The sequence below is a fragment of the Antechinus flavipes genome, chromosome 6 (genome assembly GCF_016432865.1).
Source record: "Antechinus flavipes isolate AdamAnt ecotype Samford, QLD, Australia chromosome 6, AdamAnt_v2, whole genome shotgun sequence".
Taxonomy (NCBI): Eukaryota; Metazoa; Chordata; class Mammalia; order Dasyuromorphia; family Dasyuridae; genus Antechinus; species Antechinus flavipes.
Window position 1 is genome coordinate 30,081,607 of NC_067403.1, and position 23,294 is coordinate 30,104,900.

At 38.9% G+C, this 23,294-nt stretch overlaps 1 protein-coding gene across 1 annotated transcript; it reads left to right on the forward strand.

Annotated features, from left to right (window-relative positions):
• The first annotated feature begins 8,179 nt into the window (after nucleotides 1-8,179).
• On the forward strand, nucleotides 8,180-22,931 carry UCHL1 (ubiquitin C-terminal hydrolase L1). The gene is made up of 9 exons (XM_051964471.1): nucleotides 8,180-8,315; nucleotides 8,442-8,453; nucleotides 9,030-9,158; nucleotides 12,799-12,949; nucleotides 15,699-15,784; nucleotides 15,862-15,909; nucleotides 16,612-16,678; nucleotides 17,730-17,788; nucleotides 22,448-22,931. The coding sequence occupies exons 1-9, from the start codon at nucleotides 8,283-8,285 to the stop codon at nucleotides 22,532-22,534; spliced, it is 672 nt and encodes a 223-aa protein (XP_051820431.1). The 5' UTR covers nucleotides 8,180-8,282; the 3' UTR covers nucleotides 22,535-22,931.
• The last annotated feature ends 363 nt before the right edge of the window (nucleotides 22,932-23,294 follow it).

Sequence of the window (23,294 nt, forward strand, 5' to 3'; positions counted from 1 at the left end):
CCTAGAGCTTAGACATTAGACTCTTCCTCTTCCTCTTGCCTGGCGTAACTCTCAAATGCGTGCTTCCTGGAGTTTCCACATGCTTGTTGATTGATTCCTGGCCAGCTCTGGCCTCTTGCTGGCCACAGTCCATAATAAAAAGGCAAACATAGCTATTTCCTCCCACTCTATCTTTTTTGTTTAAGCTTTATAAGTTAAAAAAATACATTTTGTGGAGTCATAAGAATGTATACAATTGAGTTATTATCACATTTTTGTAATAGAAATGAAAGGCAGTGTGGTAGTGGACAGACTTATCTTTTTGTTTAAGCTTTACAACTTTAAATATATATATATATACACATATATGTATATATATACATTTTGTGGAGTCATACAAAAATATACAATCCAGTTATTGTCATATTTTTGGAAATTTAGAAATGAAAGGCAGTGTGGTAGAGACAGAGTACTCGCTCTGGCATTAGAGAGCCTCCATTCACTGTCACCTCTTCTATTTACTCCCTAGGTAACCTGAGATAAACCACTCAATCTCTCTTATTCTGTTTTCTCAACTCTAAAAGGAAAGGTATGAATGAGACCATCTTGTAATCCTGCCTTAAGTTATCATCATGCTATTCCTGCTCTTTAGGTATTCATATACCTAAGTACACTTCACTTTAAAATAATATTGCTTTGTACTACAGAAAGCCTCTCTCATGCAAAGACTTTGGAACACCTGATGGACATTGTTTCGTTAATCCTTCAAAATCCCTGTAAAGTACGAACAGGTAATATGAAACCTATTTGTTAAAATCCGGACACAAGTTAGGGATGGAGTGACTCACATAGTATCCCAGCCAGTGAGTCTAGAGCAAAATTCAGTGTGTAGGGAAACACATTAGAACCAGCATTTACCTTAACCGCCTGACACAAGCAAAGTGTGCATTACCTCCCAGGAAAATTGTGGCCAAAGGCCTTACATGAGCATTACAGACAGACCCACTGCTTTCAAGGAAACGTCGTCCTTAAGGTTTGGTACCGTTCACAAAAACAAGTAGGTGAGAAGTTAATGATCTTCCAACAAACCTCTAAGCTCTGGAGATGTCTATGAGATAACCCCCCAAAAAACTCTGGAGTTGGAGTTTCATTAATGGAGATAGCCCCTCAAAATGTCTGGAGTTGGTGTTTCATTGATGGAGAGAACTTCCGCTGTGAAAAACATCTCAGAAAACTTCCCAGCACACCAAGAGGTTAATTAAATGATTTGCCCTCGGCTATACTCAGCAGAGGTGGGTCTTCTTGGACTTCAAAGCTGGTCCTATGTCCATTTAGCTGATACAAAAATAACTTGTTTAAAATGGGAAGGAAATCAATCAACTTATACTGCTTACACAGACCAAAGAATCATTTTTCTCCCTCCTGAGCAGATGAACTGAAAAATTAGCTAGGAGTCAGTAGAAACCCCCTTCAAGACCTGAAATCTGTTCTTGTTGTTGTGGTTGGTTTGTTTTCATTTGTTCTACTTTTGCTAATTTTATTTTTTCATCAAGAAGTTTTCCTAGAATTGCAAGACAGAATTCGTCTATCACAGGTTACTTTAAAGGGCCCAAGACATATGCAAGTATCTACATCTTGTCCCATTCACCTCCAGTCACCCCTCTGCCAAGGATGGATCTCATCCTATTTGGCCAGACTCATTCCTTAACACCACAAGCTGTAGTCGGGACCTTAATCAAAGCTGTTCCAGTGTGGTAGGAGCTAACAGAGTTTGGGTTTTGCTGGCACAGGCTTTGAAAATCTAAGGTCACCTCTAGGCCTGTCTGGGGTATTAGAAAAGGATTTTGGGAAGGGATTCCCTCCAAGTCAGGAGTTTATAACCTTGTTTGTACCCTGGACTTCTTTGGCAATCTGGTGGAATCTATCATCTCTTCTCGAAATTAAGATCTTTTAAAATTAAATTCATATGTGAAAGAGATGATCAATTTCAGTTAAAGATTATTGAAAATAAAGATGTAATTTCCCCCTAATCCAAGTGCACAAATCGCCTGAAATAATTTCTGGCTAATGGCTCCTGCACTAACTATTCTATTAATTGCTTCGGAGGGTATCAGGATTCAGAAGAGTTTTACTGGAAACCACATTCCTCCAGTATATTTATTAATTAAAGAAACTCTCTATAGGCAGTATTTTTCACCCAGCCATAGCTTTTTAGCTGACATCTATTCCTAACAAGCATCCTTCTTGCCTGTTTCACTTATAATGGAACTAGAAACAGCCCTGAAGCAACCTCTCTTCCTGTTGGCTATTTAAAGATCTGCCAGGCTGGGACAATGGCTAGGGTTTTGATGGCCTCGGCGGGTAAGCGTGGGCTTCCCCTCCCCAGGAATAGCCCCCAACTGGGCACCATTTCTGCGGCAGCAATGGACATGCAGACTGGAAAAGTCATTGTGGTGCAATATTGATTCTGAAGAGCTTTGCTGGGAAAGGGAAAATTAGCTACTGCTATCTTGGGATTGGGATTTATCTGATCCAGACACTGAAACAGGCGGCGTCTCCCCGGAACTCGGATCCAAAACTTCATTTTGGTAAGCTGTGAAGAAACAGCATGTGAAAGGTTTGCCGAATTCTCATTTGGGGAGAAGTTGTGAATCGTGAAATTCTTTTGTACGAGACTGTGATGTGTCTTTAACAAGGCCGGAAAAGGAGCCTCGTGGCATGCTACGGAAGACTTCCCATAGGTTGTTGTTTGTCCTTCCTTCTCAAGGAGGACCAAAGTGGGGAGAAATACCATGACATGCAAGTGATTCGGATTTAAGTGAGGGAGGGCTGTGCAAGGTCACCAACCCCATTTTCCCTCAGAGCCAGCTGGATCCAGTGGCCAGATACAGATCAGGACAACAGAGATGGCCCCCGATGCAGTGGGAGACCTTGACCTTTTTCAAAGGTCCTTAATAGGTATAGGAGGAAAAGCATTGGATTTGGAGTTGCAAGACTTAAGTTCTAATCTTAACTGCACCATTTATTATTTCTGTGACTTTGGGCAAGGTCACACTTTATATTTCTGGACTTCGGTTTCCTCTTCTGCAAAATCATGGGTGAACTAAGTAGTAAATAGATTATAATCAACCAACAAGCATTTATTTCTTGCTTACTGTGTGGTAAGTACAGTGGTAAATGTTGAGGTACAAAGACATGTTTCTTAAAAAATAGTTTCTGCCTTCAGGGTGTTTATATTCTTAAAATAGGAGACAATAATGCATATACAAGATATACACACAAGAAGAAAGGTGCTAGCAAGCAGGTTGGAGGGAGGACAAATGACAGGTCTCTTGTACTTTAACACTTATTATAAATCCATTAAATGCATTGGTACTCTATCAGCCATTCATCTACCCAGTTGAATTATTGTCACTTCTCCATCTTGAATGCAAGGATATCTTGGGTATAACATTGATCATCTCTAGATAAACCGAGGAACAGAAAAGACCATGGATTGGAATTAGGGATCCCCTGTGATGCTTTTTGCATCAGGAACAAAAGATCACCACTTCGAGACCCCTACTCAAGGAAGAGCCAGGAACATAATAATGCCAAGCCAGGGGCAAGTTATCCAAGGTATGGATTTCTATACAAAGGAGCTCAAGGTAGGCCATGGGAGCCACATGATTTGGGAGATAGGGTGTTCTAGATTAAGCAAAGATTTAAGAAATTGGAAGAGAAGTTCTAGTTCTACAAAAAGTCCAAGGCTATTTTATGCCATTTCATAGGTATACACATATTTTTAATGCCAGAGCATAAGAAGTCAGCCCTACTTCTGAGTTTTCCCCAATTTCCATCTTCCCCCCAGCACTAGATAGTTCCCTCTGCTGTTGGCATAATTATTGTTCTAGAAAAGAGATTTCTTTAAGCCACAGTGGACAAAAAGCCTTTTCAAACATTTGCCTGAAACTAAGAAATTTTGATTTATTAATTTATTACATTATTTAAATAAGAAAAGTATTGTTCTTCCTTTAGGATAAAAGGCTTATCGGTTGGGAGATTCCTCAGAGATCAAGTCAAATTCCCCATTGTACTGCTGAGGAAACTGAGGTCCAGCTAGGTGGAGATTTGTAAAAAGATACAAAGATATGTAAGTAGCAGAGATGGGTTGTGAATCCAGGTTTTCTTTTTCTCAGTATAGTTTTCCTTTCACTACCTACACTGATTCCTAATGATTAAGCTTTAGTAATCACTTCTACAATTTTTAAAGCCTTGATGTCAATATTACTAGGCCACAATATTACTAGGTCAATGGCAGAACAGCCACAAATGACTAAGGAAAGAGCCAGTCTAACGCACTAGCATCCATGTTGTCTCCAGTGGAGACTGACATGAGAGAATTTATCATTCACCTGTACCCAGTGCTTCCTTCTCTATGGCCCTCCCGTATCTTTATTCCACGTAAATCTTTCAAGCCCACTCTTATTTTGGCTTTCTAATTGTGCGATAATGGGTGAACTACTTTGCCCCAGCTTCCTCATCTTAAAATGGGCAAATTAATAGCTCCTATCTCCTAAGGTTGTTGCAAAAGTTAAATGATATATTTGGAAGATGCTTTGTAAAACTTAAAGCATTACATAAGTCATATTGATATTCCTCCAAATTACCAGAAAAATTCCTTCCCTTTCTGCCGAGGATCAAACAATCTGACGAATCCCAGTTTGTGTAATGCCCTATTTAGTTCACAAGATTCACAAAATAGCAATGAAGAACTATACCCTGGTTGTTCGTTCACATAAATGCTTACTACATAGACAACATTTATCAAGGCAGATTGAGTAGAACATTAGTGATTTTGAGAAGACAGCAATAAATGTAGGAGTGTAAGGAGGATATTAAAACCATTTGCATGAGCAAAGAGTATTTTAGTTTCTGTCAAGTATCTAGGGGATGTATTGTCAATCTCAGCTCTAGGTCCTTTCCCAAAATAAACCCCTCTCTCTTCGCCTAGCATGCTCCTTCCTGGACAATGGAAAATGAAAGTCAATTATTCTTTATTTGGGGACAATTTACACTGCTAAAATTGGAAGAGAATTTAGATTTCATCTATTCCAACCCATTTTATACATGAGGAAACTAAGAAATGACTAGAGGAAACCAATATGTTGATCAAATGGCTTACTCGATGGTCAAATAATAATATAATGGATTTGCGATTAAAATCCAGATCTTTTGATTACAGAGCCAATGTCTTTTCACTACAGCATACTGCTGTACTCAACATGTTAGGGAGGTTTAAAAAATCCAGAACTCCCATTATAATTTGCAAAAAAAAAAAAATTACCAAGGTATTACCCTCTAAAAAATAATGTTTGAGAGAACTGTTCGGTTCTGCAAACATATATTGTATCTAGGATATACTGCAACATATCCAACATATAAAGGACTGCTTGCCATCTAGGGGAGGGGGTGGAGGGAGGGAGGGGGAAAAAATCGGAACAGAAACGAGTGTCAATATAATGTAATTATTAAATAAAAAATTAAAAAAAAACAAAAAAACAAATAAGGGTATGCAATGAAAAAAAAACAAAAAAAAATAATGTTTGTCATATATCTATAGGATTTTTTGTTTCAAAGATTTTTTTTCAAATATCACTTTATTTGGACTGAGAAGGGTATCAAGTCAAAACATTTCGCCATTAATTATTCGCCTAGAGATAGAGAGTTTGGATCTGATGAGTTACTAGACTATTACGAGATTCTGACTAAACCTACTCCTAGTCAAGTCATCCCCAGCAATGTGTCTTCCAGCTTGAGGGATCAAACTCATATCTGCTGATTGTTTCTTCCTTCACTTCACCATCACCTTTCTCATCATGTAAACAGCAATACACTAGATTCATGAAGAGTTATAAACAAGGTACAAATGAATTCCTGTCCTGAAAAAGCTTATGAGGTAAAGTAAAAAACTGGACCTTTAAGGGGGAAAAAAACCCTTTAACTTCAAAGGATCTAACCTTAAAGAATTATTGTAATACAAGGGGGAAAAAATGCACAGATATCAAGGACTATGGATTTCCCTCCCATTTTCCATCAATGATTCCACCACTGCTCCAGCGACTCAGACTCATAAAATTTAATCCTCTTTTACTACTCTGTCACCCTCACCCCCAGTATCCAACCAGGCAGCAAATCCTATTGATTCTTTTTTCATAATGTCTCATGAATCTGTCCTTTTCCATTTCCACGTTGACTGCCCCATTACAAGTTCTTATTACCTCAGCTGGACAATTTCAACTGCATTCTACCTTTTTCTGGTCCATTTTATCTCCCCAACAACACATTTTGTAAACATTTTCAAATGAATCTTCCTGAAACACCATATGACCAAGAAACCTTCCCAACTATCTACAGGGTAAAATATTCCACACATTAGACAAACCAGTCCCTTCACAGTCTTTCCCATTTCATTTCCCACCATTCCCTCCTCTCCACTCCCGTGTAAATTTCTCTATTCAAATAGGTCTTTTGCCATCTGTAATCCACAATAAATGTTCCCTTCTCTATACCTTTGCTTATAATATTCTCTTTTCCTAGAAAATCTCTTCCATCCAAGGGATCAAAAGGGGATAGAGAATCACAGGCTCTAAGGTCTTCTTCCTCCAATCATCAACTCTAAGAGCTTCTAAAAAAAAAAAATCAGGAAGACTGGAGGGTAAACCTTTCAGCATCTTCCTACTCTCTTGCTTCACATGTAAAATAAGTTTATTAATATTCATCACCAAATGGCACCTATAGGGAGCACTTTGAGATCCTTCGGTTTAGTTGACATTTCAATGCTAAGACAGCAATGTACTTTTCATTTGTTCTTTAAAGCAGGATTGAGGGATTAAAAATGTCATTATCAGTTCAGTTTGGGAAATACAGTAGAGGAGCAATTCAGTTTCAATTGTAGGAAGAGATCCACACTTTTATCTTTGAGATACCTAAGAATATGAGAATTTTTTTTAGAAAACCAAGAGCACTTCAGGAGATACCAGGTACTTTCTTCTTGAATGTGGAGTAGGTAGTGGAAATGGCTTTACAATTGGGAGGGTGGGAAAAGAAAACATGTAACAATAATTAATAATAATGATGATAAAAGCTAGTATTTATATGGCATCTATATGAGCCAGGTACTTTACAAATATCTCCTGTGGTGCTATTATTATTATCCCCATTTTACTGTAGGCAAACAGATTATTAACTGACTTGTCCAGCATCAATCCTGGGAAGTAGTTGTCATGATTATCCCCATTTTACAGGTGGGGGAACTGAGGCAAACAGATTGACTTGTCCAAATCAATTTTGGGAAGTAGGTATCATTATTATCCCCTTTACAGTTAGGGGAACTGAGGCAAACAAACAGATGAACTGGCTTGTCCAACATCAACCCTGGGAATTAGGTGCTGTTATTATCAGTCCCATTTTACAGTTGGGGAAACTGAGGCAAACAGATTAACAACAACAATCCTGGGAAATGGGTGTCGTTTTTATCCCCTTTACAATTAGAGGAACTGAGGCAAAGAAATTAACTGACTTGTCCAAGTTCACTCTGGGAAGGAGGTGTCGTTGTTATCCCCATTTTACAGGCGGGGGAACTGAGGCAAACAGATTAACCGATGTGTCCAGCCCTCAGGCTTGGATCGTAGGTGCCCTTATCAGCCCGCTTTACAGTTGGAGGAACAGAGACAGATTATTAACCGACTCGTCCAAGGGGACGCAGCCCCGCAAAGGGTCCGAGGGCGGATTTGAACTCAGGTGTTCTGGCCTGCAGGCCCCGGGTTCCACCCGCTGCGCCATCTCGCCGCGCCGCCGGCTGGCTTTACAAAAAGAAGTAAATACCTGTTGACTCTGAACCTTTGCCGGCAGCATGAGGGCATGTGACCGTCCGAACCCGTATCTGAGACGATGGTACCCGGACGCGCTCATGTCTTTCTCCGAGATGAGGGGAGGCCGCCCCCAGCAGCACTAAGCCCCTCGGGGATGCTCCTCCGCTTTCATGCTCTCTCACCAGCCGAGACAGACAGAGCACGGTTTTGGGGGGGCCGGCCGTACCATTGCGTCGCTGGGGGGTGCGTTCGCCGTCCGCCGCGGCGCGCCCGTGTCCCACCGGTCGGGCTGCCCCTGCTCCCCCCCTCCGCAGTAGCCCACAATGAGTCCGGCCAGCGGGATATAAAGAGGCGCAGCCGGGCGGGTCCGCTCGCTCCTCGCTCGCTCGCACTTGGCTGTTGTTCTCTGCGCTCAGCTGGCGCTCGAGACTCGGGCCGGAACGTGCAAAGATGCAGCTGAAGCCGATGGAGATTAACCCCGAGGTTAGCGGCAGGTGCACAGCGTCTCGGGCCGGGGAGAGGGGCGGGCTGGCGGGGTGGGGCGCCCCGCTCTCTCGGCCGTCGCTCCCTGCCCTCTCCCATTCCCATTCTCTTTCTTGTGCGTTTCAGATGCTGAACAAAGTGAGTGGTGATTCCCGTTATGGTTCTTCCTCCTCCATCTTGGGCAGTCATCTCGGTACCCTGGGTCTGGCTATTTTCGCAGAATAGCCGCAATCTGCCCCGCCCTGTCCGTTCCGGAGGTGGGCGAAGGGGGGCGCCCCTCTGCTATTCCCCTCCCGGCCCCACCGAGGTCCGCCCTCCCCCCTCCCGCCCGGCTCCCCGTGACCCCAGGTGGTAACTGCGATGTCACGGCCTAGGAGAGGGGAAGGTGGGGCAGCCGAACGGGGCGGAGGGCTTAGCGGGGGAGGACCCTCCTGGGGCCGGCCGACGCCCTCCCCCAAGATGCACTCCGGAATCTTCCGGGGCGCTTGGGATGCAACAGCTTGGAGCAGGACACGTGTGGGAAGCGCGGAGCTTTGTGCTGTGTCATTGCGCCCCGGGAGCGGAGCAGGGCGGGGCCCTCCTTCCAGCCTGGACTTGGGGGGGCGGCAGTGGGTGAGGAGGGAAGATGAGAGGGAGCCCTGGGCTCTCTGGCTCCGCTCCAGCCCCTAAGCCGGCCTGGGCTCTTGGGCTGGTTTCTGGTCTCGTATCCCACAGGTGCTGACCCGCCTCGGGGTCGGGGGGGACTGGAAATTCGTGGATGTGCTGGGGCTGGAAGAGGAATCTCTGAACTCCGTGCCTTCCCCGGCCTGTGCGCTGCTTCTGCTCTTCCCCCTCACGGCCCAGGTAGGAAATGGGGGAGCCGAGGTTCTAAGTGAGGACTATTGGGCAGGGGGGCGGGGGTCCTAGCCAATGAAAGGATGGTGGTGGTCTTAGAAACTCAGAGAAGGAGAAGCTGTCATCCCGAGGCTGGCGAAAACAAAGGGTGTGCCCTGGGGGGAGGGAGCAGCTCGAGAAGGGGGACTGGGGTGGGAGGAGCCTGGCCTTCCCAGGGAAGAAGGGCTTGCTTAGCTCCTCATTCCTAAAAGGTAAGCTAGCCCAGAATCAAGAGCTTCCTTAGCAAGAGTGAGAAATGCAAGCCCACTTTTTGAGCCTCAGTTTCCCCCTTCTGTCACATAAAAGGGTCGAACTAGATCAAAGCCTTCAATGTCTAACAATTCTGTCTCCGAGGTGCATCATCAACTCTAAAATGCGAGGGCCAACCCAGAAAAATAACTTGTTCAAAGTAGTTTTGCCCCATTCTTTCAAAATCTATATTGACTAGTTTTGTCTTAAAGCTTGTAACATCACTCAGGTCTGTTTCTGATTTTTGTAACCCTCCCCAGATGGAAGGGGAAACCATCTTCTTTAATTCCAGTGGTCCAATGAATAAAGAAAATGTCTATGCTAACATAATTGCTAGCTGGCTCTGTGAATGGAACGGCTTTCTCTTTCTACAAAATGGAAGGTCATTACTTAGCAAAATCAAGATAGGTGAATCATAGGGCCGATTCTCAGAACTCAGCTTGAAACCGTGGTTTTTAACCTGAGGTCCATGAACATTTTTTTAAAAAAATACTTTGAAAGTAACTATTTCAATATAATTTTGAAATTCTATGGATTTTATAGATTTAAAAATATGATTTTCAGAAGGGATCCACAGGTCTCACTAGATTACCAAAGGGGTAAATAGTCTTAGTGTGAGATCTCAGCTTCATATATAAGCTCTCAACTGTACCTCTTTGTGTCTGAAATTCTCTTGCTCCCTCAATGTTGAGGTCTTGATTATCTTCTTTCCCACATAAACTTGTCACCTGACGGTTTAGGCTGAAAAGGCACTTTTTGAATAATGTTGTTTCATAGCATAGGAAAATGTGCACTCTCATTATGTACTGCAGTTTATCTTGTTACGGCTTACTTTCTACAGGTCCTGATAGTGGAATAAAAGATTTCAGAATAATCCCCCCCCCCAAAAAAAAAAAAAAAAACTTAGAATAAACTAGTTTGCATGAAACTTGTAGTGACTCTCTTGCTGCCTCACTATAATCAATGGGTGAGCCATTAAGGGTCCGTAATTTTCATTTGTGTGGATAATCTACACATGTGCATGCAGCCGTTCCATGCTTGTTTGGCTTGTAGGGTGGCTGTGGCCTCGGTATGTTATTTGCTGGTCAGACTTGCAGTTACAAGCTTCTTGTGACAATCCTTAAGTCAACCTTCTGATGTGGGTCCACACTCAAACCTCTCCTAATCTGATAGCAAGGGTAAACGTGTAGAGCCTTTACAAATTCAGCATCACCAAACTTGCTGTACTAACTGCCTGAGAAATGGTCGCATCAAATAGTGTTTCTGATTACACAAAGTTACTATTATTGGCACATTGTGAAGATAAGATAGCCTTATGGAGAATTTTTTGTGGTACTGCTAAAACAGTGTTTCTTGCCAGATGCAAAACTAAAGTAAAAAGGAGCTTGCCAAATACAAATTCTGAGTTGATTTTTGAAACACAAAACTGTAACTTGCCCTTTCAATATGGCGGTATAACTTTTAGGCCTTAGATCAATGATACTGTAATGACTCATGGTTTTTGGTAAGTACTTCAGAGATACACCTTAGGGGTACAACTTTTCTCTTCAAAGGCATGGATTCCTCTATTACTCAAAAGCTTTCAATCTACCTTTCAGCAGAAAGTGAAATTTTAAATTCGAGATAGGGATTTGTCTTGGATCCACTTAGATCTTAAATGAGCAACATCCCATTTGTAGGCCTTCACTTCTTCTCCATGATGGGGTCAGATTTTAACTCTTAAGAATCTTTTCGGTTCTAAAAATAGTAATGATTCTGTTATGAAATGTGATAAAAGTTTAGTTTTTAGACTAGGATTCGATCACTTGTAAATGGAAATTTATGATCCATGTACTTTGATATCAACTTAGAAAATGGAAATAACACCGTGCATATTGTCCCTAAGTGATCCTGTCTGCTGCAAAACTTCAAAAAGTCAAAATAGGATGGTGTTATCCAAAATCCTCTAAAATTAAGTTCATGTGAATCAGTGACAAAATATTAATTGGTATACTCTTGACTTTCAGGTTATCCATGAGGATTTTTAAGCCTGAATCTTAGAAAGAGAAACTCTTGCTTACTATGAGAAACTCTTAAAGCCAATTCCTAGTCCTGTAATTTTAACCAAGAAACAGATAACAAATATTAACTTGGTTGCAGAAATAGCTTGTCCTTATCTCACAAAATAAGGCTAAATGTTTCTGGTACAAGTTGTAAACTTGAAACATTGGAAGAATGTTTTGTTCTTGGAAAATCCATTTTGTTATGAATGTGATTTACTGATTTAGTAAAATATGTACTTTTATAAGCGTGTAGATACCCATATATGCATGTAGACAAGTCAGTATATTTTTTTATCTTTAATAGCCTAAAACTTCTGAGACAAGTGATATAGTCTGTCTATTTGAGAGGGTGGTATATAGCATGGTTGATGGAGAGCTAACCTGACCACTTAGGCACAAAGACCTGTGTTCACGGGCTGCTTCTATCCCACACTTGGTGTCTGAGTCTAGGGAAGTCACTTTCTTGATGCCTCCAGAAATATTTCTAAGACTATAGAGAAGTATCTTCTCACCAGAAGCTCCCCCAACAAAGAAATCACAGATCCAGACAGCAAAATCTATCATCTATTGATAAAAAATTAAAAGCAATAGTTAATGAATAGATAACTTTCACTTTAGAGTTCTACATGGAGGTAGAGTAAATTTCTTCAATTCCATTCTACTCCTTCCCCCAAAAAAAACACTCAAAAATTCTGAGTTTTGTTTAATTTAATTCTGAATTCCAAGTGGTCTAAGACAAATGATGTGGGTAGAGAAGGGGAAAAAATCATCTTACATCAAAGGTTTTAATGTAAAAATTGCAATTTTTCATGGGCTGCCATCTCATACAATGTTGTCTCCTAGAATTAGCATGTTTCTAATAGGTAATATTTCTATCTATTCACTTGTCAAAATTAATAACTTTACATCAAATAGAAAATATATATTTAAAACTGAATTAAAGATATGCATAGGATTTTAATTGTGAAGAGAGATCTTTAGGAATTTAGGAATTACTCTACTCTGAGTTCATGATGTAGCTAAAATTCCAGGCCAAAGGTGGCAGTGGTGTCTAGACAAAACCTTGGGCTTCTGTCTAACGCAGATGGTGCACTGCAGTATCAGGGTGGGGCTCTGAGTGATGCTGTCAAATCTGGGCTGAGGAGAGGGCTGATGTGGGGATTAACTCGAGACAATCCATTTCCCAAGGCCCTACCCAGCCTTTAAAACAAAGGCTTTGAATAAAATTCCAAGTTTAAGTCTGAATACCATTACCTGTGACTTAATTTTGAAATATTTAGTGCACAAAGAACAGATGTTGATTTTAATGTGTTTAATAGCATGAAAACTTCAGGAAAAAACAGATTGAAGAGCTGAAGGGGCAAGAAGTTAGTTCTAAGGTGTACTTCATGAAGCAGACTGTAGGCAACTCCTGTGGTACCGTTGGCCTCATACATGCAGTTGCTAATAATCAAGACAAACTCAACTTTGGTAAGTGGGGCTCACCCTCAAAATATTTCTTCCTTAATCTAGAAGAATTAGCCTGGCATCCATGCATTTTTAAATGTTAATAATTTAAATATAATTGGGTTTTCTGTAATCTTACATTTTATTTTGTACACATAAAGCAATTTCATAAGACTATCAAAAAAATCCATGACATTAAAACATGGTTAAGAACCTCTGAAACAAAGACTACGAGCATATTTTATTTATGTTTTTTAAATTTACTGACCAGAAATCTTGTGTATGAACTCCCAAGGTCTGTTCAAGAAGGCCCATGACTTGGCAACTAATCTGTGACCTCTATAGTGCATTTGATTCCAGTATAGAATTTATTGGTAACTAGTGCTAGCCTTGGCACAGTCTACAAATGAGAGCTTGTAGCTTATTCCTTCAAAAACTCGGCTTTAATGTAAACATTATTTGGCATTTTGGGGGCCTAGGCTGAGGAGTTTAGGCGAGGGGCATCAAGAGATAGTGAAAGGTAATTAAGATAGAAGACGCTGTTAAAGACTGAAGTGGGCAAGAGAGATGTTTTATACTCCCCAGTAAAACTGACTTGGCTGCTAGTAACCATAGTAACTAGCTGAGGAAATATAGAAAAAATAAAAGCTGGATGAGGTAATGCATTATCTTAGTATACCAACTCCTCTTTGGGGACTTAGGGAAATAGCAACACAGAAGCTTTAAACTAAATTTAATGAAAGTAAAATAGCCCTGATCCATATAGGACTAAAAGCTCTTGTTCTTCAGTAATGGCTTTGCAAGCTATTTTGGGTCCAAGTTTTGAAAGGTTTTAAGCTTTGAGCACAGTCAATACTTGTTAACTGCTTCCTTCTGACACTGCAATCCCATCTTCACCATACTGTCTTGGGCCAGGGTTGGAATATGAAGCATGACCCAGTCCTTTATCTTGAGCTTGCTGCAGTTGGAGATTCAAAACTAACAAGAGCTGAGCAGAATTTCATAATGGAAGGCTTTCAAACAAAATTTGGCAAGTTGAATATTGATCACCTGCTTTGTGCATGGGAACAGTGCTATGCATTGGAGATACAGGAATGAAAGCCATTAATCCTGTGTTTTAGGTTACTCATTTATGGTGCTGCTAGCTATTGCTGGTAAGTATAATCCATGTTATAACTTTGGAAATACTGGGACAAATGGTTCATCTTGTAAACGAATAGTTTGATCCCAAAGCTCTCTTAACAGATTAAAAAGTGGAACTTTTACTAGTCCACAAGCAAACTCATTATTGCTTTCTCCCTTTTGTCATTTTCCTTTTATTCTCAAGAGCACTACAACCATCCAAGTCATATAGGCTTCCAACTCAAGTGTCACTGTTAACTCTTAAATCACAAGCCAAATCACAAGCCCCTGAATAGTCGATCATTTGTCAAATCCTATCGGTTTTATTTCCTTTACACCCAATCTTCTCCTTTGACGTTGCCTTTATTGTGGTAAAAACCCTTATCTCACTCCTGCACTAATACAGTAATCTACTCTAAGTGTTCCTGCCTCAATGTTCTTCTCTCAGTCTGTCCTTCACTTAGCTCACAATTCAGTCTTCTCAAAAGATCTAACCAAGTCACCCTCTATTCAGTAAACTGCAGTGAGTCCCTGAAACTGCCAGGATAAAACAGAAAAATCCATTGTTTGGCCTCTAAAGCCCTTCCTAAGCCACCAAGCCCCCCATGATCCAATGATATTGGCCACCTTGCTGATTCTTACATAAGACACTCCTATTTCTGATTTCCGTGTCTGGAATTTTCTCCCTCCTCTACCGCCTGGATCCGGGGCTTGCTTCTAATCCCACCTAGAATCCCACCTTAAACGAGAATCCTTATGTAATCCCCCCCCTTAATGTAACTGCCTTCCCTCTTGATGTCTCTCCTATTTGCATATTATCTCCCCATTATACTATAAGCTCTAGATTGATGGCTGTTTTTCTTTGCATACCCAATGCTTAGCACAGTGTTTAATAAATGCTTATCAACAGAACAAAAAGCTATAGTTTGGCACCATTTGTTTTCCAGAGTAAGTCCTTTAGGTTTAACAGTTTCCCTAACCTCCTCTGGCTGCATGCATTCTCCAGTTCTCAGCACATAGCTTTTAGAGGTGTCTGGGAATTATGGACTGCCTCCAGGTACTGAGTTCCCTTTTTCTGGAAGTGTTCTAGAAGTTGAGACCTGGGTAACAAGGGAGCTGAGCTCTATAGAAATTTCTTCAGGGAAAGGGAGAATCTTTCCAACTTTTATGATTCCTTCCATTTCTGAAGTTCTAATAGACTGAGCATATGATGTTCCTGAGACTGTTGTAGTGGTAGAGAGAATGCATTAGATTAAAGCATATAAAAGGAAGACGCTTTGAAGCTGCAAGCCCGGCCTTCTCCAATTGGAGAATCAATGTGTTACAGCCCAAATAAGTCCTAGGACAGGGGAGACATCTGAGGTCATTAACTGAACAGCTAGCCGATGTGGCCTTTTAGTCGGACTCTACTCTGTGGTAACTAAACTGAAGTTTAATTGTCAATGAAGAAAATCCAGTCTTATGTTATCTTTACTGTGGTTGGCGCTTTGCTAGACTTCAGCACTTGACCCAGGCAGTACATTACTAATTAATGTTTCTAAGCCTCAGCAGGTTCATCAAAGGGCTGATATAAAAATTAGTGTTTCTGTTATGACTAGCACATTTTCTGCTCTCTTACTAAGCACTAACGTGTATCTCTATATATTTTTAGATGATGGGTCGGTCTTGAAACAGTTTATTTCTGAAACAGCAAAGCTATCTCCTGAAGATAAAGCAAAATGCTTTGAAAAGAACGAGGTAGGAGAAACTAAACAACAACTTCTGCATGTGAATTTTGATTATTTGCTGAGCTAATAGAATTTTTCCTTTTGCAGGCAATCCAGGCAGCCCATGATGCTGTTGCCCAGGAAGGCCAATGTCGGGTAAACTCAGATCTGCAAATCAAGAATCTCTAGGCTACCCAGATTCTACTTATGTTTCCACTGCAATTATGTAATTCATGGGAATCTGTGTTCAAAACATTTTTACATGTCTCCTAGGCAGTTTTAATTTTCATCCAAAGCAAATTAAGAGAGGGGGAAAAGTCTAAAAAAAAAAAGTTGCACATTTTTAAAAATGAGAACTTTAATTCAAAGTCTAGGTAGAGTTTCTAGAATTGTAGTACTACTAGGAACTACTAGTTTCTGAATAGTAAACAGTATAGTTCCTTGTAGAAGGAACTTAGCAAATTTACTTAGTAGAATACTTTGCTTAGAATTTAATCTTTTCAAATATCAGCCTTAATGTGATATCCAACAAGACTGTCCCTGCAGTAAAGCCTTTAATCATAGTATAAGAAGAAATGCCATTTTATAAAGAGATTAGACACAACATAGCTTTAAAACAAGATCAGGTAAAATTTAATTTGCTCCTAAGATTATTTTTTGCTTTTTTTTTTTTTTTCAAAAGCACACCTTTGCTAAAAACAAACAAAACCCTTCAATTTTGGTGATATTGAAATATCTTAACATATTTGCAGTTGTTTTGACCAGAATTCTGTTGGATGATATAGAAAATCTGTTGGTTAAAAATCAAAACTTAAGCCTAAATTGTGAAATTCTCATTTTTATCTGTTACTTGTTTAGGTAGATGATGAAGTGAACTTCCATTTCATTCTTTTCAACAATGTGGATGGCCATCTTTATGAACTTGGTACGTCTTACAGAAGAATAGGCTTCTTTTAAAAAATTGAGGACTAAGTGTTGATGACGTAAGCTGCCCCTGAAATGAAGCTTTATTTGTGTGGACTGATTTAATCCTATTATAGTATTTGATTAGTACTATGCTTCATATTAATGAAATGAAGGTAATGATTGCTTTTTTTTATTAATTTTAAATTTTATTTTATTTAATAATAACTTTGTATTGACAGAATCCATGCCAGGATAATTTTTTTACAACATTATCCCTTGCACTCGCTTATGTTTCGTTTTTTTCCCCTCCCTCCCTCCACCCCCCCCCCCCAAGATGGCAAGCAGTCCTATATATGTTAAGTATGTTGCAGTCTATCCTAGATATAATACATATTTGCAGAACCGAACAGTTCTCCCGCTGCACAGGGAGAATTGGATTCAGAAGGTAAAAATAACTCGGGAAGAAAATCAAAAATGCAAATAGTTCACATTCATTTCCCAGTATTCCTTCTTTGGGTGTAGCTGTTTCTGTCCATCATTTATCCATTGAAACTCAGTTAGGTCTCTTGTCAAAGAAATCCACTTCCATCAGAATACATCCTCATACAATATCATTGTCGAAGTGTATAATGATCTCCTGGTTCTGCTCATCTCACTTAGCATCAGTCCATGTAGGTCTCTCCAAGCCTCTCTGTATTCATCCTGCTGGTCATTCCTTACAGAGCAATAATATTCCATAACATTCATATACCACAATTTACCCAGTCATTCTCCAATTGATGGGCATCCATTCAATTTCCAGTTTCTAGCCACTACAAACAGGGCTGCTACAAGCATTTTGGCACATACAGGTCCCTTTCCTTTTTTAGTAAATGATTGCTTTTTAAGAAGAGCCTTCATATACCTGGATACTTCATTGATATAGTCGGCTCCCTTTACTGATGCAGATGGTAATTAGACTTAACATTTCAGGGAAGCCAGGCAACTATAAGACTAAGAATTGTGCCTGTGGTCACACAATATGTTAATATATATGACAAATTAACTTGGCTGTTTTTTTTTCCTTTTAGATGGACGGATGCCATTTCCTATAAAGCATGGGTCCACTTCAGATGACTCAGTACTGAAGGTATGTCCTAAGCTATTCCAGACTCCAAAATTACCTTCAATAGAATTTTTCACATGGAAAAGAGAATAACATTTTATGGATTAGGGACCACATTAGGGTAGAAGTCTAGAAAAACATTTATTTTACATTAGGTCTTTTTTAAAAAAAGTTCTATTGAATTTTTTTAATGCCATAGTCATTATTTAAACTGTCCCTTGTTTAAAAAAAAAACAAACAACACAAAAACAACTTAACACTCTGCTGACCCTGGCCGTCAGCATGAGTGCAGCATTCCCTCTGGTTCCACTTCAGTTTTGGGAAGTCTACTTGATTTTTCTAGCCTTTGAGACTGAGCTTGCTTACTTATAGAAGAAGTCTTGAAGGAACTCTGTCACTATCCGAACTGAACTACACCATAGTAGCAGGACTATGACATCGCTTGAATATATAAAGATGAGCATTTATTAAATGGTTAGTAGCTTATCGTACTGTATCCACAACCTAAAGATAGTGTTGATGTGAAAATTATCTGTCTGCTTCCCTATGAGATTAAGGGAACCATTTAAAAAATAATAATAGCTTTTTATTTTTCCCAAATACATGCAAAAGATAATTTTCAACATTTGTCCATGAAAAACCTTGTATTCCAAATTTCTCTCCCTTCCTCCCTACATCTCCTAGACAGAAAGTAATCTGATATAAATTAGACATGTGCAATTCTTCTAAACATATTTCCATATTTGTCACGTTGCTCAAGAAAAATTAGATCAAAGGGGGAACAAACAAACAAACAACAACAAAGGTGAAAATACTATGCTTTGATTCACATTCAGTCTCCATAGTTCTCTCTCTGGATGCAGATGGCTCGTTCCAAAACAAGTCTGTTGGAATTGCTTTGAATCACCTTACTGCTGGAAAGAGCCAAGTCCATCATAGTTGGTCATCATATAATCTTGTTATGACTGAATACAATGTTTTCTTGGTTCTACTTGCTCCACTTAGCATCAATTCATGTAAGTCTTTGTAGGCTTTTCTGAAATCAGCCTCCTGATCATTTCTTATAGAACAATAATATTCCATTACATTCATATACCATAACTTATTCAGCCATTTCCCCAACTGAGGGGCATCCATTCACTTTTAAGGGGATTATTTAAAGACATCAAGTTGTGAAGGTTTATAACTTATGGCATAGACCAGGGGTCCTCAAACTACGGCCCGTGGGCCAGATTTGGCAGCTGAGGACGTTTATCCCCCTCACCCAGGGCTATGAAGTTTCTTTATTTAAAGGCCCACAAAACAAAGTTTTTGTTTTTACTATAGTCTGGCCCTCCAACAGTCTGAGGGACAGTGAACTGGCCCCCTATTTAAAAAGTTTGAGGACCCCTGCCATAGACTTTTAAGACTATAGTATGATTCTAATATGTTGAAATTTATGAATATACCACAACATGGTGATGCTAAGTTTAGAAATCATCTAGATATTAACTCTTCCCAATCACTATAGACTATTTTAATCTATTTTAATTTTTATTTTATTCTTAACAAATATTAAAAGAAATAAATCAGTTGAAATAAAACTTGAAACAAAGCCTGAAAATTAAAACTGTCTACGCTTTAATAATAAATATCACAGTCTATTTCTGATTTTTTCTGGATGAGATTTCTTCCTTGAATACATTGTTTTTCAGTCATGTCTGACTCTATAACGCCATTTGGGGTTTTCTTAGCAAGTATAATAGAATGGTTTGAGTTTTCTTCTCCAGCTCATTTTATAGATGAGGAAATTGAAGAAAACAGGGCTAAGAGACTTGCCCAGGATCATATCGCTAGTAAATATCTGAGGCCACATTTGAACTCAGTTCCTTCTGACTCAGCTGACATTGTTTATACTGCTCTACTTAGCTGCCTCACTGTATTCTTTGATACATACCCCCACTAATGGTTCACTTTTATTAGAAAAAATAAACAGGTAAAGATGTCCTCTTTCCTGTTTTCCACCCTATTCATTCTTACATTCTAAAAATGTTTAGTATTGAGTCATTGTAATAATTTGGATTAAGAGTAGATATTAAAAGTGATATTCTTTTCATCATTTGTACTAGAATGGATATTCAGATGATTTCCTATTTTGAAATCTTGTAATTTATGAACTGATAGCCCAGTTCAAAAAAGACATGTTTGGATTTCATTGTACGTAGGCTTTTTAGTAATAAATCTCTGGCTATACTTTAGCTGAAACATTACATACAATTTTATGGAATGGGAGAACATTTTATTTAAAGGCTCATTTGTTGAACTCTATGGATTGTCTCTTATTAAAATAATCATTCCTTTAGTAATAGAATACCAAATGCTGCTATGTAAGCTTCTCTAGACTCAATGGAATAAATTTATTACAAAAATGATTAGTCTAGAGTTGAAGAAAACCAAAAAGTCTCGGTGAAAATTATCATCCTAAATAAGAGAGCACTCTATAATTAGTAAAAAGATTATTTAACAAGTTGTGTACTAATTCATTACCCAGCACAATTAATTAGTTAAAAATTTGGAATATTTGTATATTGGCTCATTTAGGAAGTTGTTCTTTTATTGAAAAAGTTAGATATTTTATTTAAAGTACAGATTCGGTGAGTGTCCATCTACTTTGCTAACTCAGGAAAAATACAGTATAAATAGATTACATACAAAGAAGATAAAAGAGGTTAATCACTGAAATATTAACTATTTGCTATAAAGAATTTAATGGTCAGAGTAAATAAAACCAAGATGGAATGGGGAAGAAAGCGTTTAATCACTGAAATAGAACAAATTATAAATTAGTTCTGTAAAATGGAATATCCAGAATGTTACATATTCAAGGACAAAATCAGAAATAGTTAATCTCATCACTGATTTTTAACCATGCTTGTGCTTATGTCAGCTGGCAATATTTTATAACTTTAGAGCGGAAAAGGACTCCAACCTTTTCCTTCTCCCCCCCTCCCTTGCTGTTTTAGACATGGAAATCCAGAAAAACTGCAGTGATGAGATTTCAAATAGCTGATGGTCCTTCACATGGCAGGGATCATTCTCTGCAGACTTGTTCTTTTAACCCTGGAGGGTAGAGTTAAAAGAATTTTGGAAAATAGGGATGGGGGATGCGAGGAGGAAGATTTTAACTTTAAGAAGTAATGTATAAACAAAAGAATTGTCCAACAATAGATGCACTTATTTTCCTCCAATCTACTATAGTCCCGTGGAGGACACAAGATGTAATTGCTTCCTTAAATCTGCACTACTTTACTTACAACTGTGACTTAAGTGTAGTGATTCTTATGTATCTATTATTACTATATATCATATCTATTATTGTTATACATCTTGAAGTGAGTTTAAATCAGTTCATTATTGTTTTAAATATATTTTACTGATATCTTATTACTCAAAAATAATAATGGCCAGCATTTATACAGAGCTTAATATTTGCAAAATACTTTTAATGTTATTTCATTTTATCCTCAACAACCCTGTTAAGGTAGATATTGTTATTATTATCCCATTTTACAGATGAAGAAACTGAAGCAGAGAGGATGTGATTTGTCTAAGGTCATATGACTAGTAAGTGTCTGAGGCAGGAATCAAGTTCAGGTCTTCCTAACTTCAAGCATGGTGATTCCAACCAGAATAATCAATACACATCCAGATTAGTTAGGGAGGAAGTAGTAAGTTTTCTCTTACAACACTTGACCAAATTATGACACAGAAAAGAAATCATAAGAATAATGGACTGGTTACATATTTAGGAAAGTAACTTAATTCCTTCTTAATATTTCTACTTGGTGAAGGTCCTACCATTTCTAATTTCCAGCTGCAGCCTACCTACCACCTTTATTGTAATGTCACTAAGTAAATTTTCCTTCTAAATTTCTCTTAACAGCACATTGTCCCATGTCTTATATTGTTTCTCTCTTGTACCAGATAAGGTCTTTAAAATGGGTGGGTTTGTTCTGTTCATCTTTTTACTCTGTAATGTCTAGCACATAAGTTACTCAAGTGCATAATTAAATGATAACTTTTCTAGTCTTCATTTTCCTCATCCTTTGATTTGACAGGATTATATTCTCTTGCAAAGGTCCCTTCTTGCTCTAAAACTGAGATACTTAGAAGACTTGTAATTTGAGAGAGTTAGAGAAATCTTGATCTAGACAAACTGGAAAACGGTATTTAGTCACTTGTCTCCTAGGCCTCTTGTTTATTAGCATCTCGAGAGAGAGAAGCTAATTTTGCCATTTATTATTGTTATAAAGCTGAAAAGTGGAGACATTGCTACTCTCTTTTCTCACCTTATCCATAGGAACACCACAAAAACTTCAAATTATAAATGTAGATGTAGGTGTAAAATACAAAGGGGAATAGGAGAAGGAACCTTTTGATCTGACAAGTGGTACGAACTTCCTTAAAGAAGCTTAAAATACTATATGGTTTCATCTTGAGCTCAGCTTGTAAGGTTTGTTCATTGGAAAACAATCTAAACTTCCAATTGGTAGAATGTTTGAGAAATTAATAAATCCTGTATTGTGTTTGAGACATTAGTAGATCCCGTTAATATTGTTTTCTCCTACTGATAACTGCAGGGTAGTGTTTTGATGATTTATCTGCTCTGCTGCTGAATCTTAACTCTGCATTTGTTTGTTGCAGGGAGCTGCTGAAATCTGTAGACAGTTCACAGAACGTGAGGAAGGAGAAGTGCGTTTTTCTGCCGTGGCCCTCTGCAAGGCCGCCTAATGTCCTCACAGGAAGGATTTAATTCACTCCTTTCCTCAGCTTTAAAGCACATGCCTAACAGTGCAGTCAAAGATGCTTCAATACTTATGGCACAGCTGTTGTATCTTTTTGGTTCTGCAGAATTGCTCCTGCCCCAACCACACCCAAGTAATGTCAGAGGTTAACTTTTTAAGTTTTTGAGCAAAGTTTGATAGGAACTCTTAAGACGCAGCATATGTCTGAGGGAATTTCCCTTCTCCCCCTTCCCTGGGCTCAATATTGTGATGTCTTGTGCCCTAGGAATATCTCATGCTTTCTATAGCTAGTTTAACTTGTGCCTGTAACTTAAGCCCCTGGTTGTGGTTTACATGTACCTGATAAAAAAGAATAAAAGTTTTCTGCTGATTAAAAAAAAAAAGTCTTGGTGATTCCCTCTAAAACTAGCATAATGGACTACACTGAGAACCCTTATTGGATAATTAATAGGTGTTAAGATATAAAGTTATATAATTTGTGTTATGTTGTCATATCTGGTCAGTTTAGATTGACTCTATATTTTAAGTATTTCTCCATTGAAATCAACAATCTTTTTTTTGTCATAAGCATTTTATTCTTCTTCTGGAACTCTCAGATAAGTACTTCCTGGTGAGAATAAGAAAACAGTTGCATTTTAGTTGAAAGTTTAAAAATCACTTTTCTGACAGGTGAATTGGGTAAGTTGGGCAAGTCACTGCATCACTTATAGACAAGTAGTAGCAGTAGACTAATCCGAGGTTCCTTC

Coding starts and splice junctions, on each gene's coding strand:
- UCHL1 (XM_051964471.1), top strand. CDS start 8,283: ATGCAGCTGAAGCCGATGGAGATTAACCCCGAG. Junction 15,785..15,861: donor AATGCTTTGAAAAGAACGAG/GTAGGAGAAACT, acceptor TTCCTTTTGCAG/GCAATCCAGGCAGCCCATGA. Junction 17,789..22,447: donor CAGATGACTCAGTACTGAAG/GTATGTCCTAAG, acceptor TGTTTGTTGCAG/GGAGCTGCTGAAATCTGTAG.